At 41.9% G+C, this 19,203-nt stretch overlaps 2 protein-coding genes across 6 annotated transcripts in view; one reads left to right on the top strand and one right to left on the bottom strand.

The window, feature by feature from the left end:
- Positions 1-10,904, top strand: part of TMC5 (transmembrane channel like 5) — a 28,855-nt gene extending 17,951 nt beyond the window's left edge. For both annotated transcript variants that reach the window (XM_074885946.1, XM_074885947.1), the window contains exons 11-22: positions 465-631; positions 1,273-1,351; positions 1,720-1,817; positions 3,446-3,541; positions 4,127-4,202; positions 5,084-5,217; positions 6,389-6,562; positions 7,873-7,951; positions 8,290-8,382; positions 9,430-9,531; positions 9,833-9,878; positions 10,447-10,904. In XM_074885946.1, coding sequence (XP_074742047.1) covers positions 465-631; positions 1,273-1,351; positions 1,720-1,817; positions 3,446-3,541; positions 4,127-4,202; positions 5,084-5,217; positions 6,389-6,562; positions 7,873-7,951; positions 8,290-8,382; positions 9,430-9,531; positions 9,833-9,878; positions 10,447-10,559 — 1,257 coding nt within the window. In that variant the 3' untranslated portion in view covers positions 10,560-10,904. The remainder of the gene's footprint in view (positions 1-464; positions 632-1,272; positions 1,352-1,719; positions 1,818-3,445; positions 3,542-4,126; positions 4,203-5,083; positions 5,218-6,388; positions 6,563-7,872; positions 7,952-8,289; positions 8,383-9,429; positions 9,532-9,832; positions 9,879-10,446) is intronic.
- A 326-nt stretch (positions 10,905-11,230) lies between these two features.
- GDE1 (glycerophosphodiester phosphodiesterase 1) lies at positions 11,231-18,227 on the bottom strand. 4 transcript variants are annotated; one of them, XM_074885951.1, is made up of 7 exons: positions 17,915-18,008; positions 16,805-16,968; positions 16,044-16,219; positions 14,663-14,768; positions 13,796-13,888; positions 12,934-13,145; positions 11,231-12,533 (listed from the first exon to the last, which is right to left on the bottom strand). In XM_074885951.1, the coding sequence occupies exons 2-7, from the start codon at positions 16,805-16,807 to the stop codon at positions 12,386-12,388; spliced, it is 738 nt and encodes a 245-aa protein (XP_074742052.1). In that variant the 5' UTR covers positions 16,808-16,968; positions 17,915-18,008; the 3' UTR covers positions 11,231-12,385. The 4 variants fall into 4 exon arrangements, with proteins under 4 accessions (XP_074742052.1, XP_074742049.1, XP_074742053.1 ...); XM_074885948.1 differs by lacking the exon at positions 16,805-16,968 and having other exon boundaries at positions 17,915-18,223; XM_074885952.1 differs by lacking the exon at positions 16,805-16,968 and having other exon boundaries at positions 16,044-16,215; positions 17,915-18,079.
- Positions 18,228-19,203: the final 976 nt, after the last annotated feature.

Genomic DNA, 19,203 nt, shown 5'->3' with positions numbered 1-19,203 from the left:
CTGCCAATGCAAACACAAATTCTGCTCTACCTAAAAATCTGGTTTGCAAAGGCTCGCACCACTGGGGACTATGGCAAGAGTGTAGGACCTGAGGGGTCTGAGCAAATCTGCCCCCTGGCCCCAGCAGCTGCTCGCCTGGGCTCATGGCTAGCTTAGGGGTAGTGCAGCTGGTCACCTTGAAAGAAAACAGCAAGAAGAAGCCTCAGCAAGGCCTGCCTCTCCTTTGCCTAGGAGCTGCATTTCAGATGGGGCTCCCACCCTTGGTCCCATGGAATGCGGGGGAAGGGGAGAGGGTTGCTGTGCTGCTGGACGTGGGCCAGTAAAACATGATAGTCTCTAACCTGAGAACATACAGGGAGATGTGCCAGGTGTCTTTCCTGTGGACACAACTTGAGGCAGCATTAAGGCTCTAAGTTGGGGCTGTCTGGTTGTTTGTTTTTTTTTTTTCATTTTTCCTCTCTTAGGTGTTTGTGAAAGGGCGTAAGAATGACCTAGAGAGCCAAGCTGCCATGTTGGTGCTACCCATTGTTGCATCTCTCCTCAATACATTCATGCCATTCTTCTACTCGTGGCTTGGACACCTGGAGAGATTTCAGACTCCTGGACACCAGATATATGTCACTATTACCAGGTATTTGTTTCTACCACCTTAGTGCTTTTTGCCTGAAGTTGTCTGAGTCTTCTTTTTGACAGCAAGCTGTGTCTAGTTGGTGTAGTGGGCAGCAGGGAGCTATGGAGGAGAATTAATCTCTGAAGGCTTCTGTACACTCTTCCCTCCATGTTTTGTTTGTCTCCCATGAGCCTTCTGGAGTGTTACGTCTCTGCATGAGGACAGGGTATGGTTTCCCTCTCAATTAGGCACACTGTGACACTGGGCTTGGTTTTGTTTGTACCTTCCCTAGATGGTCCCTGGGCTGTTGGCCCCCCAGGGAAGGGAAGGGAAGTAGAGAGAGGAGTGAGGACATCGTACTTAAATACAGATGCCTGGAATTAACACTGTGTAACCCCTGGAGCCCACACACCCAACCAGTAGCCTGTTTAGCAGAGGTTTGTGCCGAGGTTGTCATGCCTCGCTCCACTTCTGCCAGAACAATGGACTAATGCTGCACCTTAGCTCTCAGGGAGAGCTCTTGCTGGTTCTGGCACTCTGCAGTGCTATTGTTGCTATAAGAGGAGGTCATCAAGTGTAACCAACTGTCATCCTGTCATCATTCCCTCCAGTGAGCTTATGGACAAGCTGTCAGTGCAGTTACTGTTACTTTTTCTTTTTAGAAATATCATCCTGAAAATATCAATTGTTGGAATACTGTGCTACTACTGGCTTAACATTGTGGCTGTGTCAGAGTCACAGGTAAGATTTCAAAAATACAAATCTTTGACTTGCAATGCCAGGTTAGGAACCACTTTGATAACAGGCTTGCTCCAGCAAAAAGACAAGTACATGTAGTGTCTTGGAAAGCTGAATTTGCCGCCTCAACACTTTTATATTAGCATCTTTAGAGGAATGAACTGTAGGAAAAAATGAATTGCCCAACTCAGGTCTCAGCTGGTTTGCAGCACTGTTCAGTGAGAGGTTGACTATGGTTAGTCAGGCTGTTGGCAAATCTTTGATCTGGAGCCCAAGTTTCAGATGCCCAAGCATTTGGGAACAATGCTAGAGTTGCATGATTTTTGGCTTCTAGATACGCATTTTTATTTTTTTTCTTCTATTTCTTAAAGTGCTGGGAAACACTGGTTGGGCAAGATATCTATCGTCTTGTTCTAGTTGACTTCATATTTTGTTTGCTTGGCTCTTTCTTTGGAGAATTTTTACGGAGGTGAGTACTGCTTTTCTAATCTTGTTTTTATTCATTAACGAAAGACACCAAAGACACGGTCTTTTTTTCCAACATGAGAAAGAAAGCCCAACAGAAGCGTGGCTGTGGCACCACTGAACCCTTCCTTGGTTGTCTCTACCAGGCATAGTCTCTGGGTACATGCCCTGTGTATATTGCAGCCCCTTCTTAGGGGGAGGTCAGAGTGTGTACCATTCTACTCTCCCAATGTGTCCTTTTTTCCTTTGGAGATGGAAACAGGCACAGAGGAAGCCACACTGTACTCCCCATGGAGCTCCTGAATGGGGTGACAAAGGACCAAGTGTCTCAAGCAGAAAACCTTGCTTTTCTGCATATGCACAGGCACACACTTCTGTCTTTCCTTGGTATGTCCCCCTTTTTTTTCCTCTTAGTCATGCCACTCTTCAGAGTGCACACAAGTTTAAAATCTTATTTTAATCAGTCTTATTAAGGATGTAATATGGCTCTCAAGTGTAGAGTTCTGCAGTGTGGTGAGAAAGAAAGTATTTTTAATTGAATGTGAATACAGCTAAGCATGTAAGCAAAAAGTCATTTACTTCTGCTGTATGTACCTTCACATTGACAAACATTATGACTTAAGGTAGAGCATTTAAGTGCTTGCCAGCTCTTCAGAGCATTTAGGGTTCCTGGTGGTACTTGTGTAGGAGATCCATTGTTTGCCCTTTGCACATGATGTGAACAAGACTGGTTTACAAGGTAGGACTTTGTTAGCTTTATGTTAAATTAACCAAAACAACATTGAGAAGCCCTTGAAGACTTTCCCTCCGCAGCTTTTGCCAGTGTACTTTAATCCTCCTGTTCTCGTTCTGTTCAGATAGGAAACCACCTCCCAGCAAAAGGTCACAGTACCAAAACTGCAGTGTCAGCTGTGATGAATGTCCTCCCCTAAGTTGTGCAAAAGCACCAGACCTACAGCAGTGAAAGATTAAAAGTACAATAGCTTGTATTTATTTGTATCAGAGTAAAGCCCAAAAGCCAGGGAGATGGGATAATTACCAAATCTTTATTGTTCTAGCTACAACAAGCAGAAACTGAATTGTCCCCAGCTCAGGAAAAATGAGGTGATAAAAAGGGGTTGTTAGTCCTCAGTAGGAATCCTCTGAGTACTTGCTTTTCTACCTGTGTCTCAGCTACTTGCAACCTCAGTTAGTTTAAACTAGGATATACTTTAGGATATATTAAAAGTATCAGTCTACAAGATCCAGATTTTTGAGGCTGAAAATTCTCAGGACTCAGGAACTGAAAAGCTGTTACAGTTTTGTACTGAGGCAACTTGCCATTTCAACCGTTTAACTATAAGCATACTTTTCTGATATAGTTACAAATGCTTTGTTTCCCTTTTTTTTTTTGAGTTGCATGAAAAATATCCTAGCCTTATTTCAACCCTGCTTTTGCCAAATTCTGTTTCATTTTTGATGTGCTGTCTAATCAATGAGCTGTGGCTGCTTTGCATGACATGTGGTTAATGCAGCCGCTAAATAATTTGTCACTGATGCTTGTATTCAGGATGTTATTTGTAGTGATTTCTACAAAGAGTTTTATCACTTAGAAAATTCTATTGTCCTGTGCTTTCCCCCCCCCCCCCCCAGAATTATTGGAACTACAGTCTGTGTGAACTTGGGGTTGCCAGAATTTGATATTGGACGAAATGTTTTAGATTTGATCTACGCACAGACTTTGACCTGGTAAGTGTTACATTTACAGTCAAAACTTCATTTGCACTTAGAAATACCATGAAATATTCTGACATTTCTGGCTCCTTCTATCATGGGGAAAATAACAGGATAAATGCCTGAGAGAGATGACATATTCAGGACCTTTGTAAGGATTGTGACTTGCCAGTTCCCTTTGTAGTTATGCAAGTAATAACAATAACTGTAGTCAGTAGTTTACCCTGTGGCCACCTGGTCTGGGAGAAACCTATGAAAGGAGCATCCTAGAGTTTTGTTTACTTCCCCGCTGGAATGGTTTCCTATTGAAATAGTCTCAGTATTAAACCCTGGCAAATATACCTTATTTCTAACAATGAGTATGTTACTCCAATTACGTAAGAGTTATGCAGAAGTGTAGATAGATATGTATATTTGAAGTTGCATATTTTTAAAGGTTGACTTACTGTTACAGGATCAATGTCAATATAATTACATTTCCAAATAACCAAACACTAACTGTGTATGAAGCTAGTGTGATATTTTGTGCTTTCAGTGCACTGAGAGCTGTGTGGTGAATAGTCAAGATTTACCTTTTCTCTTGTAAATGCTTTCTTGTAGGGTTGGAATCCTCTTTTCACCTCTGCTGCCTGGTATCCAGATGATATCATTTTCTATAGTATTTTATGTGAAAAAGGTAACAAACTTTAGATTTATTTGTTATAAACTTACCCTATTTGAAATCTGAGCAGAATTTATTGTGTTAAAGTGCTGATCTGGCCTGGAAGCTGAGGGGTTTTGCATTTAGGAGAGCAGTTTGGTTGATTGGGTTTTGAGGGGAGAGTGTGTTGCTTTAAAAGAACACAATTTAGATGCACACCCTTGAATTAGAAACCTGTGACATTTGAGAGGGGGTAAAGGTGTAGAAGGGTTAAGAGCACAGTTAGAGAGTGGGGAGAATAAAGTAGTAAAACTGAAAGCTGGGGAACTAACAGTGTACAAGTGCATATGTCAGTATAGGCACTCAGCCTGGGGCTGTGACTTTGGCTTCCTGCTTACTCCCCAGCAACCTGCTCCCCCACCCCCCCGAAGTTATCTAAGCATAAGCAGGGTGGTTCAGCTAAAGACCAAGGTGGAAATTTCTTCATTTCAGAATTGTTTGTCTCAGTAGTATGACTAGATAATAGATTGTTAGTTGGGTCATTGAACAGTTTGTAGTGTTGAATATAGAAGAACAAAGCTATAGCTAGAAAGACTGATTCAGAGTTCCCCAAATGGTGGGTTTGTGTGTGCTACAAAAACAAACTCTACCCAACAGAGTCCTGAAGAACCCATCAGCACTTCATTTTGCCTCTTACTATTCAGACTAAATTCTTGAAGTTTTCTAAACTACACTATATCTATCAAATTCATATAAAAGAAGTTCTTGGAAACTTGATAGATGCTATTCCAGCAATTGCCACCAGCAATTTCAATGTGATTGACTTAAACCAAGTTGAAGTGGCAGGTAACACCATTCCAAGAGTCAGTGTACCTTCATCTCTTTAAAGGAGTCAGTGTACCTTCATTTCTTTAAAGGTCAGTCTGATGATGAATTGCCAACCCCCTCGCAAAGTCTGGAGAACTGCTCAAATGACAACTTCTTTCATGTTCCTGCTGTTTTTCCCTTCCTTCCTTGGAGTCCTGTCTGTCATTGGAGTCACTATCTGGAGGTATGGAAGATCACTGGCATTCAAGCCTACCATGTTATGCTGTGTGACCTGATACCAGGCAGAGGAATCTGCATTTTTCCATAGAAAAAGCTATATGAGTTGCTAATGGAAGGTTTCAGATGTTCATGAGATGTTCTGTATCCTGAAAACAAGACATGCTCAGTGAGTTTGCAAGAATGTGGTTAACACAATACCTTGTCCCGTGAGAAAGTAGGAGGAGAAACAAAGTTACCTTGAAGTTTTGGGATCCTATTTAAATGTCACAGCAAATTCAGCTTTTCCTCCTCCTTAAAAGTTTCTGTGACCTAGTCCTAGTTCCTGGACTAATTTATGTTATAGGCCATACTGGGTCTGCAGTGGAGAAACACCCAGGAAAAACTCAGCTGATGTTAACTTCTGGATTGTTTATGAAATTCAAAGGCTTTTTGCAGGGAGTGCTGACCTCTGCAATAATGCATCTTGGTTGCTACCAGCATTTTAAAGCTGCTTTGTGTGCGTGTTACGCTGCTTGCAGTAATGAGGGCAGCATGGGTAGTCCTCTTCTTTTTCTTGGCAATTCTCAGCCCCCTCATTTCAATATTTAGTGAGACACATGCAATCAGGTGGGATGAAATATTTCATAGCAAACATTTCCAGATGGCAGGTGGGAATTTCAGACTGTCTGAAGTGGTTCATTTTCAAAGCAAACAACATTTTCTTATTTCAGTCTACCCAAAAATGTTAACTCTTGTTATGGGCTGCCTTAGTTCACCACATCCTGTTGTTACAGAAAATCTGTAGTGACTCATGTCCTTGAAGGCAAGGTGAAATGATTGTTCCTTTAAGCACCTGTGGTGAAACTTTGAAAATCCAGATTTTCAATTTGCTGTAGCTTGCACTACAGTGATTGACTTGTTACATTTAGCTCAAGGTTGTGTTTACAGGGCTTGGTACCAATCCATTGCAGCAGGGTCTATTATTTCTCACTGCATAGTCTGGGGTTGGTGATTTAATGGCTGGAGAGTGACTCAAGTTAAAAATGAAACACAGATCATGGGAGTTCCCTGAGGGTCCAAAGACAACAGAGGGCTATAGCAAACTAGTGAGCATCTCAATGTACAAAAATCACTATATTAACTAAGTCACTGATTAATATATGAAGCTTTAAGTAGCTGTTTTCTCACACTTTCAGGTTAAAACCTTCAGAAGAATGTGGTCCTTTCAGAGGTTTGTCTTCTATGTATGATGCAGTCTCTGAGTGGATAAAAATACTGGAAAATTACACTGCCTCAAAATGGGTAGTGTGGATCTACCATAACTTAATTACAAGTGAACTTTTCTTCTTCATCCTCTCCGTTGTTGTCCTGTAAGTACCTGCTAATGAAAAGCACTGGAAGAGGACCTGAAGTGGAAAAAACTGGCTATGACATAGCCATTCTTCATTAAAAAAAAAAAGCAAAGTGCATTTTAAAGCATCAGAAATGGTTAATATATTGGAAATTCATGTATTTGAAGTACATAAAGAAGTTATAAAACTTATTCCTTGTATGTTAGGATGCCAAAGCTTTTTACAAACCCGCTTCATGCTAACCCTAGGATACACTGCTTTTCATTGAGTATTTCTAGTTTACTGGTGCTTACGCTCCAGATCTTATTACTGCCGGCACACTTAGCTTTAGGGACATCAGCAAAAGGAACATGCTGCATACAGTGGGCAAAATAAATTGCCTTTTTTTTTTTCTTCCCCCAGAGGTGAATAAATCAGTAGAGAAAGAGCAAGCTTTCACAAGCACTGGCAATACAGGCCAGATCTATACTAGGACCCTGAGCAACATAAAAAGCAGAAGTTTGGGAGATGGTTGCTTTGTCTTTTCTGACCGTTTCTGATCAGTGGAGTCATTACAGAAGATATCCTGTTAAGAATAGCTGAACTACCACAGGGACACTGTGGTGGAAGGGCATGGTGGTGCACAAGTAGCATGTTAAAGTGCATGTTAAAGTTCCCCACCATATGGGGAATTCTAATAAGTAGGTTGCAGTCTGCTTCCAGCTCATCTCAGGTAAATTCACATACTGTCCTCTTGGCTGAATGAAATTATTTTTGCAAAACCATGTGTATTAAACTATGTGCCCACTGGTAGGGTTTGATGTTGTAGCTGTACTGCTTGATATTTCTAGTGTGGGCCATGCACAAACCTGTTCTCATAAAACAAGTTCCCACTGATTCGAGTGGGACCAGGATTGGCCTGGAAGCAATAAGTGTTCGGTGTTGTGATTTAAGGTCCAGGCATGTGTCTAAGCAAATGACACAAAGTTGGATAAGAGCATTAGGTTCCTATTTGTTATCTGAAACACACCTTGTATTGCTGACTGACTTTAATTGTACCTCTTATCTTGAATACAAGTCCATAAATCTTTGGGTCCTTTCCAAGAGAATGTCTTAAGCAATTTCATGTGCTTGTCATTCCATGTGTAATTCTATACATACATTTTTAAAATATATGTATTGTCGGTATGCATATGTCTGTATATGTATAAATATGCATGTATAGATATGTGTATATATATATCTTTTAGTGGGTAAAATAAACAAAATAACTTTTTGTTTAGACAATGACTAGGAGGAAATACTGATGGGTATGAGTGGTCATATGTTGGACTTTTTTTTTTGTTTAGAATTATTACTTATCTTTACTGGCAAATAACAGAAGGAAGAAAGACTGTAATGAAACTCTTACAGAAGCAAATTATGAATGTAAGTTTGACTTTCAGCTTTATCTTTTTTAAAATTTGGCTTTCTGTTGATTGCCTCATCTTGCTGTTGTGGAGCCGTAATCTGCTTCTCCTATGACAGTTCAAGGGAGGGTGGGAGCCCTCCCCCACGTCAATCGCAGGGAAACTTAACTCACAAATGAGTTGTTGCAAAACAGTTTTACCTTCAAGCTGTGCTGCTGCAGCTCCCTATGTAGACAGATTATTTCAGAATAAAAGACATTTTAATGATTATTCCGGTCAATTGTTACTCACAGGCCTTGAGCCTCTCAAGAATGATTAGTCCATTCCAGCTAATGATCAAATGTGTCTTGACCATAGGAAGGAAAAGAGAAAAGGCTTTTACTTGAAAAACTATGGGAACTGCAAAGAAAAACCGAAAATCCATCCGTGCCAAGAGGACGAGGCCAGCAGGTCAGTCTGATAGTTCAGGTGCTGCTGTTTCAATTACGTGCTTGGTATGATTTCATGGGGTTCCTCTAGCCTTGCAAATAGGCTGCCATTTTGGGATAGGTCTGTATTTAAAACTTTACATAAATTGATTGATTACTGGTTAATTCCAGACAGCAAAAGGATACCGTGGAAATTCCCTAACTGTTTGCTCCAGACTGGAATTTAGCCTAGGAAGGATATAGAAAAGTCCTTACCCTCACTGGATGTTATTTATGATTATGAAACTGCAGGAAAACATTCCTAATCTAGGAGTGCAGTGATGGTCACTAAAGGGTTCGGCCGCAGTTGAACCTTGCCTAGACTAAAAGGAGGCTGCCTTCCTCCCCTGACCCTGGATTTCTTTAGGGGTCTATGGTTTGTGCCCTCCCCACCCCACCCAGTCTTTTCAGCTGAGGTAAAACTGAGTGCTTTGACCTAATTCCATACAACATCAAGATAGACCTCTAACATTCTTAAACTTGAATTTATTTTTCAAGTCAGGCCTGCCTGCTGAGCTATCAAATTAGTGTTAAAATGTGCATATACAGGTGCTGTGCAGGGTTGTTATTTGGTTGAGCAACCACTCTTTGACCTACATACTGGTGAAGAGAAAGTCTGTTAGGTTCCCCTCCCTCCCTCAAAAAAACCCCAAACAAATTCCCCTGTAATGACTGGTCATCATTAATGCAATAATATAAATAAATATAAATAAATATTGACTGTAGAGAGGGGAACTTGAAGTGAACAGGCATTTTCTGTGTGCTGGGGATTTTCAAACACTAGACAACCCTGTGGCCATGTCCAGGGTCATGAGTGGGACTCCTGAGGGAAGGGTTTGATAGCCTAAAAAATGTGGGTATTCTTGTAGTTGTTAAGGTCAGACTTCAAAAGGAGATGCCAGAATAATCTCATTGTGGATCTAGTAGAAGAGCCATCTCCCTAAAACAAGGGTGGGAATAGCACTGACCATAAAGTCATGATTGGAAGCCAGAATGTAGTACTGCTAATGCCAAATATTCTGTCTTTCAGAGAAGCTCTTCTTCATACCACCTGTCCAGACAACCTGCTCAGCAAGTGCCAGGCTACCCAGGAGGGGCATTTGATAGAAATCAAAATGCATCCTACAACGAGGTAAGATGGTCAAAAGAAGGAAGTCTGTGCTAGATTTCCATATATAGAACCTGGGGCATGAAACGGACAATGGGCATATGTTGAACAAAGAGGTCACCCTGTATGTATAGAAATAATTTTAAAGATTAACTTGAGCAGATACAAAAATGTAATCAGAATAGCTGTTGGAATACTCATACAGACCTGCTTAAGATCTGGAGAGTATGGTTTTGTTCCTGGTAACTGGTATCTTTTAAAATGCAAGAGAACAGGCACATGAGGGAAACATCAACCTAAATCTGCTTGTGAATTTTGTTTTCAGTATCCTGATGCTGCTGGGATCTTGAGGGGGTCTGGCTTCCCACTAGGTAAGCAACAAATGCTAAACACAGAACACAGCTCTTAGAGGCTCAGCTCAGTAAAAATGTTTGATGTAGTACAGACACAGCATGTGACAGCTTGATGGAAGAGACACAGAATTTTAGCATCTTGTATAAAGAGAAAACAAAAAGACTTTTTCTGGGGTAAACATTAGCTATAGGATGTGCTTATTAGTAGCTTGTTGCAATGTTGTTGATGACTTCTGAAGACTGATCACAAGCTTCTATATACTAGAGAGTTGAATTTCTTTGGGTAAATGAGCCATTTTGTCTTATTCTTGCCGCTGGCTGCTCCCGTATTACATCACATTAGAGATATACTTCACATCTTGGTGTGAGTCTCAGAAGAGGTTATTAATGATGTAGAGTCTCTAGGCCATCGTATGTCTGGAATAAAAAGAGCTATGGAAACTTGCCTGGTAGCTTGAACTATTCCTGGTTTACACAAAGACGTAACTTCATTCCAAACAGTTGACAGATGGGACACTTAAACAGCACGGGGGTGGTGGTTATACCAACACCAGCACAGCTAACATCACTTCCTTTGTGAAAGCAGATCCTGGGCCAGCCCAGCCCCGCTGGCCAGGCATGTCTGAGGCGGTGGCACTCGCTCTGCGTGCTAGAGAAGCGGCTCAGTGGGAAGATGAAGATGACGACAAAGACTTTTGACCGTGAGCAGGCAGAAACAATAATCAATGTTAAGTTGTTAGCTGGTGTTCTGCAGAAAGCAATATTCATTTGCACTAATGATGTTTTTTTACCCCTAAATGGAAGAAAAAAATAGAAGAACGGATTGCAAAATGCATCCCAACTGCAGTTTATTGCTAAGATGGGGAATATCCTGCGTGTTTGGTTTGTTTCTGAAGTAGCGATATTCTGGTGAGGGTCAGCATTCCCCCAGGACTGGCCTTCACCTCCATGCAGTAAGGGTCCCTCCACAGCTGGTCGCTTGTCATCAACTAAACATAAGGAAACTTGTGCCTAATTGTAAATAAAAGCTTTGGTCTAAAAATATTTTTGTATCAGTCATATTGTTCAAACTGCTTTTATCTGATCTAAACGAAAAGTGTATTGGTCAAATAACAATAGGAGGAAATTGAAGTGCAGTTGTTTTTAACGACTGAGACATTGTACTGGCTGCAAAGTAACTTGTGTGAACCAGGTTAAGCTTCTGTTCCATTTTCACTTTTCTGAGCCATTTGTAGTTTTATAGTCACGCAAAAGCACCTTTGATGTTAAAAGTTATCAGAACTCTTTATCAAAATTCTCATCTGTGTAAAACCACTGCTTGTGAACGAGAAGTTTACACATATCTTTTCTAGTAAAGGATAGATTGGAAGTAACACAATTGAGAGGATTTTTTTATTGCAGCTTCTTTTTATTCAGAGCCCCAACTTTACCATGATGATAATTTTTTTTTTTTTAGCCTAGTAGTAGGAGTGTCTACTACTCGCTCCTTCCAGAGCAGAGCCAAAATGATTCATGGCCCATTGATGGTAGCTGTGATGAGAACACCTGGGGGTTTTACCCATTAGAAAAAATATCAAGCAACCTGCACTCATTTTGACATTCCACATCAATCTACTGGTGCGCAGCTGATAAAGAATACCCTACCCATGAGCCAAGAGATACTTGTTTAATAAACTGCAGACTTGATTTCAAGTTAAATCTGGATTTCCCACATATCCTTGTGAGTACCCTTCAATCATGCAAACAATAAGCAAAGTAAAAAGACATTTCAGCTCTGTTTGTTCTACCTCTACCATCACTCGATATATAGCTTTCTTTTAAAAATAAATACATTCATGTGCTGTATCATTAGAAGAAATAATCTATCCCTTGGTTCTTTTAAAGTCTGGAAGGTAAGATACTCAAGTTTTATTCATTAATTCTCATAGTCTTCACATTGAACATGGAAAGCTGGCTTCCTTTTCCTTGTCAAGATGCAGCACAGTCATCTTCCCATGCAGTAGGAGGGAAATATACTTGCCTGATACTTTGGCACCATTATTTTCAGGTTCTGTTTTGAGAACAGTAATGTAGATATTTAAGATGCCGTAAATCAACCTCAAATTATTACACAGTTGTAGAACAAACTAAATTACTAAAATCAAGGTATGACTTTAAATTTTGATACCAGAAATTGGCGATATGACTTTATAACCAAGATTTAAATAAAGCAAAGGAATAGTGGGAGAATTAAGGCAACCTACACAACAGGGAATTGCCCCATTAGCTTGTCAAATCTGATCCTTTTACGTTACAGCGTGATCCCCTCAGACTGCGAATGGCTGTACCTCAGCTTTGCCGAGTGTTGCAAGACAGGGTTTTTCTGCATTTGAGATCTGACCATACAGCAGAAGTAAAGTGCTGCTCTTTTCCCAGAACTATCATTAGAGATGCTAATGCTGCACCAGTGGATACCTGCTCGATCGTGAATTCAGACCTGCCCGAGTGAGACAGCTTATTTGGGTTGGTGTCTACCAAGCACAGGTCTAGTAATGAGGATCACAGTCTTCCACCAAGCTGTCTGTGATGTAGCTGGATACGAGGACACTTTCGTAGTAGCTTTTTTCTGCAAATGTGTTCACTGTCCAGGCAACCACCTGAATTCCTTTTGAAGACCACTGCCTCACATACTCTCTGCGGGGAACAAAGACACCATTAGAGGAAGGCTGACTACCATATTTAAGGCAGACAGTGCTGAAGCTACAGTGGTTTTAGTCTTACATCAGTATCACATCAAGAACAATAGTGTGTCATCTTTTGCACTGTCATCTTTTTGTGTTTTATTACTGTGAACAGGCAAAAGCAACAGTTTTCTTCCCCTTTGAGATTAAATTTAGGATCTAACATAAGATAAAAATACGGATTGAAAAGATAGAGGCTTAAAATAGTAAAATAGCATGCAGTAAAGGAACTATCTAAACAACCTTACACAACGTTAAATGGAACAAATTAACATATACTATTGTTAACTCCACCCTTATATACTAATAGAATGATATTGCCTCCTGATATATTAGCAAGCTTTAACACTTACTGAGAAACAAAATTTTTCTGTATGAGGAATGCTGAAACCCCACACAATCGCCACAAGAAACTGTGTAGGCTCCAATCTAGAATGACATCCATCATCATATACAAATAATGTTTCCAGGAGGAATTGAAACGGGGTGTCCCATCTCCAAAATGACTCAGATGCCAAGGCCTGTGTGTTAGTGCTGTTACCACATTTCTGTCAGCTTGTCTCATCTGGAAGATCAAGGAGAAAAGACTGCAATTCATACAAAAGCCAAGCTGCATTAAATATAAATTGGGAGAGGTTAGATAAAAAGTCCTAGCTTGCATTTGCAGCTCTACCAGAATCCTTCTCCCCCTCCCCCCCCAGATCCTTGTGTAACTCTTTTAGAAAGTGGTTTATGATATTTTGCTGATTTTTCTTTAAAATATGCTGAATAAGCAACTGCTCTTAAGTTAAAAAAATTGCATAACAGTCAGGCAATAGAACAAAATACATAGTAAATGGACTTGGCAATGAGAATTAGGAAACAGTTTTAGTAATAGTCCACATTTACATTAAAATATGGAATTTAAAAGGTACCTTGCACACAGATACCTGGCCATATGCCAACTGTAAGAGCGACGCACTGTTTTCTACATAGCTTTCAGAATGGAGGGAACTGCTGTAGATTCAAATGTGCATCTAATGAGCAGAGAGTGATCTATAAGATTATGCAAGACACTTATGATTTATGTGGGGTTTTTTGTTTGGTTGTTTTTTTTAAATCTTAGCAATTTTAACAACCCAAAAGTAATCTGGAACTGGGAGTTGTATGTCTTACTGAAATTCCCAGACAGAAATTAAAAAAAAAACCACAAAATAAACTTTTAGGAAACATCACCTTATAAACAACATCTGGCATGAAAGAACAGACAACACTGTTGTTATACAAACGTGGAAATTCCAGGTAGAGTTGTTTTAGGGCGTCAACTGCCTGCCAATTAGAGATACACACACATGTTATCTTTATACATATGCTCATATTGACTTTACACTACAAAGTCATTTTGGAATAATCCCCTTTAAAAATACTTTCCTGTTTTGTGTAACAAGACTGAAATGGAAAGGGGGACAAAGAAAACCAGCATCTTGTGTATACCATTAATACAGAAATGACATTTTGTTTTTTGCAACAAGTCCTTTTTGTGATTCTGTTTACAGCAATGAGTAGCATTCTCAGTGTTTTGAAATACCCTTAAATATATAGTGGATAAAATTCTGAAGTCCTGAAGGTTTAGTTCAAGGGGGAGAATGAATGTATTTTCACATTTTGATATGCTAAAGAAAAAAATACTTTAATTTGCATGAAATGTTAAGGATTGATCACTTGTATCTCCTTTCAGTAATGCAAATTATAAACAAGCAGGATCCTTAGTTGGAGGCTGAAGATGAGATACTATCTCACCTCAGGAGGAGCACAGGCAGGGAATTCACTTTGCTTTGTTTTATGATGGTGTTGTGAGCTGGACTCAACACTCACACAAGTCTCACGTTAATTTTAAGTTGCAGCTTTCCAGGTCAATGGAATGGGACAAGGGAGCAGGTTGTCTTTGCTTTGACAGCCAAACTTTGGATGACACAAACAGCAGACCCAGTCTCGCCCATATTAGAAAAGGGACTGTACCACACATATCTCTTGGAGACCAACAAAAAAGCAGGTTAGAAACCCAAAGGGTGAAGGAAGGTGTCTTAGTACAGTAAGCGGTACCTGATTTGCATGGCCTTTGACGTCAAAGTAGATGATAAGATTGTGATGCATAGACTCCACAACAGCTTCTCTCAGAGTTGGTACCTTTTCACCCTGGAATTTGCTCCTGCAGAAACAGAGAACTCCTCACTGGAATGCAGTCAAGATACACATGTGCACACACACATCCCCAGCTACACAGAGCTGTTTCCTAGGAATTCCTGAACATAGTTTGCTGGTACACTAGTATTAGAGGTGGGATCAAGCACCACTAGCAATGGCAGCAGGGGCTCTCTCCCCCAGTGAAAGGCTGCACATGTAGAAGGATACGTGCACACCTCCTTTGCCCCCAGGATCCCACTAGACAATTGCATCCTTCCAAATTCAAGGTCTAATCTGATGCTCACTGACCCTGTGTCCACACCAAAACACTAACCTCAGTTCCTCATCTCCTCCTGCAACTACCACAAATAAGCATTCAGTCCCAGCTGCTGAGCACCCATCCACCCACTCCACCCTGCTTTGACTGCACTCCCTAGCTCTGAGCCAGAAAGGCAGATCCTGGCAGAATAAGCAAGTCAAGGATGTAGGAGAAGCAGCTTCACACATCAATAAGTTATTCTGAATAACAGCTGCTCAGCAGTAACTGCCTATGTGGAAGTTCTCTCTGAGTGCCTCAGGTGATCACCTTTCCAGCAATAACCAGGGAAGATGTTACTTGTACCACAGACTCACAGGTGGTACATTTACAGGAGTCTGGAAATCCCTAATGTAGCGTCTCAGAAATACGAGGAACACACACTAAAAGTTCTTCTCCTAAAATGGATTCACCTACAATACTGTAGAAATTGCAGTGTCATCAACATTTTAGTAATGTATAAAAATATGTTCCCCTGCATGCCATCTGAAAGGACCTAATCGGTTACTGGGGTCACAGCTCCTACCTGAGATTACCCAGGAAATCTGTGTAGCCCCTTTTCAACAGTATAATCCTGATGTTTGGAATCCCCAAGACACAATCAGTCAGGAAATATATGTGAATAAAATTAATTTTAGAAGTAATTACTCAAGTCAGTTTTGATATACTGTGAAACTCCCAGTATCTTTGGGGTCCTGCAGTCAATTTAGGGGAAGCTTATGTAGAGATTAACCTGTTTCACATAAGATGCCTGTGGATTTTGTCCTTGAAAGCCAATTATCTTGACTCTGCTTCACTGTTCCTATTGCAAGGATGGGTAAGGAGATATAATCTCATAGGCTTCTAAAATCAAATGAGAAATAACATGTGGAATTAAGTTTTAAATTTACAAAAGTTTTCATCAGTGATAGATCATTTTTTTTAATCAAGAATGTTTTTTTCACTGTTGAAACAGTAGTTTCAGAATAGCAATAGTTCATTTACCATAGCCTATGTTTTGCAGATGGATTAAGCCTCCTAACTTCATCAAAAGTCAAGTCACGCAATCTTCCAGACCCATCAGTTGTCCTTTCTACTGTTTCGTCATGCATTAGAATGGGAACACCATCTGCAGTAAATTCAAGATCCAGCTCAACACCCGTTGCTCCATTCTCAGCTGCCTTAAAAAAAAAAAAAATTTAAAAAAAAAATCACATACACAATGGAAGAGACAGATTTATAGATTTAATATAGATACAGCTATAATTAGCTTGTATTCTGGTAAAAAATAATAAACTATTAATGTTCTTTTCTGTAAGCTTGATCTGCAGAACAAAGTAGGTTTTATCCAAGGTATTATGAGAAGCATTTGTAGATCAACTGAAAGCATATAATCTATTTTACAGATGAAACCATAGTGATAATGTCTTGGGATTGGGACTGTTTCAGGATAAAAATGCAGAAAAGAATCCTGCTTTCTCTTTCTGGTCTAATAACTCCTGAGTCCTTAAATTATGTTCCTTTCTAAAAGAGAGGTGAAACAAATGACTACAGCCTAGATAATTTATAGATTAGCACTTAGAAGCCAGAATTAGAGCAGGCCATCAGAGCATAAAGTCTTTGCTTGCACAAGGAAAAGCTATCATCCCTTTTTTTATGGCACACAGGTGCAATATTTCCTTTAAGAGTCAGATTAGCCATTCATGTGCAGTATGGTTGATCCACCATACACAGTAAATACAAAACTTCTCAGAAGCACTACTCACCATGCTTGCACTAAGTAGTAGATGTATGTAGGCAAATCCCTGCTCCTATCTGAGGAATCCCCATATCGGAGAGCAATAAGCAGCTCCCTGATATGGGCTGCCTTGGAACGTTTCATAAATCCTGCTCCTTTCCCAGGAACTCCTCAGAAAAGCACCCAAGTGAACTGCAAGCAAGACAAATTGTTCTGAAGGATAAATGCCCTCCTGGGAAAAGGGCCAATGCACCAGAAAGACAAATTCCAGGTATGCACTAGAGGTTGCTCAAGAGGTAAGGATCTCTATTGTACAGCTTCAGAATTTATCGGAACAAAGAGCCCTGCCTCGCCCAAAGGTAAGAAACCATCAGAGCAGCAACATCTCATCATCACAGATACACTACATTTGAGAGCCTGCTCATCACAATTTCAAATGATTCTTAGAAACATATTTTGAACCCTGGCTGCACCACGGTGCTTTGCAGATGAGGCAGCAGTAAGTTTCACAGCGGAGCTGTACACAGTGAAGTTCTCACAATACCAGATTTTCCCATAACTGGATTCTCACTACAGATCTTCAAGGCTTAAAAAGCAAATGACCTGTTACTGCGTTGCTATCCACTCTCTATATTCTGTTGCAACATCAGCAAAACACAGTATTTCATTATTGCTACAAGCTAAAATATCCATCAGCACCACGAATATAACATTTTCCGCAAGACTCGGGCCTGATCAAACTGTTCTGAATCCGCTTGGGGACGAAGGACTGAGAAGCCACACAGGTCTGTGCAGCAAGTCAGAAGAAGCTGGAGTTACGTGAGGCGACGAGGGCTTGGTGCCCGCTGAAAAGGCAGATTATCAAACATAAGCCACAGGCTCGTATTACTGCCCTCCGATTTCAGGCTCTCACCCACCAGACCTACGGGAGGCAGGCTCCCGAGGCTCACTCGCTCTCTGCAGAGCATGTGGCAGCTCGGCCTCACACTTCTAACCTCGTCCCAGGCCCTGCACGTCCCGTAGCGGCTGGGCACGTTAAACGCGCTTCCAGCGCCCCCCGGGGCACGGCGGCTCGCCAAGCCGAGCCGGGGGAGGAGGGGCGGCAGGCACGGCCACGGTGAGGCCCCGCCGTGCTGACCTGTCGGATGGCCGCCAGCGTGTTCTCGGGCGCGTCGTGCGCGCCGCCGCGGTGGGCGATGCGGGCGGCGGCGCCGCGGGGCCGCAGGACGCGCTGGGCGCTCTGAGGCGCGGCGGGCTCCAGGCTGAAGAGGTGCAGCGCCAGGTAGAGACCGGCCGTCACCAGGCAGGCCAGCGCCGGGCTGCGGCTCAGCGCCAGCACCGCCCCCAGCAGCACCGTGAGGGAGCTCAGCAGGCCCTCCCCGTGGCACAACATGGCGGCGGCGGCACCCGCCGGGCCGGGCCGGCCGGGCCGGAACTGGACCCACCGCCTCGTCTCAGGGCAAAGGCAACACCGCCGCGCCCAGCGGCAGCCAATCAACGCTCGGCCCCCAGCCGCCACCAACCAATCGGCGCCCGCCGCTCACCCGCCTTCTGCTAACCAGCGCGTGGCGGCTGTCACCGCCAGCCAATCGCCGCTCGGCACCACCCACCGGCAGGCGCTGAGGGGCGGGAGGAGGCGGCACCGCGGGGCGGGCAGGACGAGGCTGGCAGGTCCCTGGGCTGAGAAACGCCTCAGGGCAAGGTCGGAGGAACGCGGTGAGAAACTGTGGATTATTCCAGATAAAAAATGCCGCAGATAAAAATAAATGGTGTTAACTGAAGGAAAGGCACTGCTGCCCAGAGAGTCACGGATGACCTGTGCATCTGGAGGGTTTTTTCCACCTATACCAGCTAACTAATTAGAGATACAATATTAATATTAGTCATTTTCCAATTAATTATTGTATTTCTATATGCAATGTTCTAGGTGGTCTATATTATATCGCTAATTATATTATGTAGCTAACTGTCCGTGATGCCTGCTCACAAACTGAACCCGAGACCACAACCGTGGTGCTGTGAGGAGGCCGGAGCCGCCCCGGACCGGCGGTTTTCCCGCCTGAAGAGATGCTGCTGCTGCCGAGGCTCCCGCTGCTCTCACTCTGCGTGACCCAAGCGTAAACCGCTGGAAAGCGTCCCGGGGAAAGAGCAACAGGACGGGGGAGTAGGTGAAGGTTGAAGAAACTGGCCTGGTTTAGTCTAGAAGTAGAATAGCAAAGCAGAGGAAATAGCAATTTGCATTAACATAAATTAAGATTTTGACTTTTTTTTTTCCTGTGTTCTCTGTGGGAACGATAGGAAGGAACTGTCTTTGTAGTGAGGAACTCTTGCCAACCAGAGGTGGAATAGACACCAGGCAATCTTCTAAACAGGATTTAATTTTTTTTTTTTAATAACTGAGATAATTATTTGTCCCATATTGTCCGA

This window comes from Strix uralensis, chromosome 16 (assembly GCF_047716275.1).
Source record: "Strix uralensis isolate ZFMK-TIS-50842 chromosome 16, bStrUra1, whole genome shotgun sequence".
Lineage (NCBI taxonomy): Eukaryota > Metazoa > Chordata > Aves > Strigiformes > Strigidae > Strix > Strix uralensis.
The sequence above is the reverse complement of the archived record's forward strand: the minus strand, read 5'-3'. Positions and strand labels throughout refer to the sequence as shown.

Coding starts and splice junctions, on each gene's coding strand:
- GDE1 (XM_074885948.1), bottom strand. CDS start 18,169: ATGTTGTGCCACGGGGAGGGCCTGCTGAGCTCCCTCACGGTGCTGCTG. Junction 16,220..17,914: donor CGCTGGCGGCCATCCGACAG/GTCAGCACGGCG, acceptor TTTTTTTTTAAG/GCAGCTGAGAATGGAGCAAC. Junction 13,146..13,795: donor TGCCAGATGTTGTTTATAAG/GTGATGTTTCCT, acceptor TTGATCTTCCAG/ATGAGACAAGCTGACAGAAA.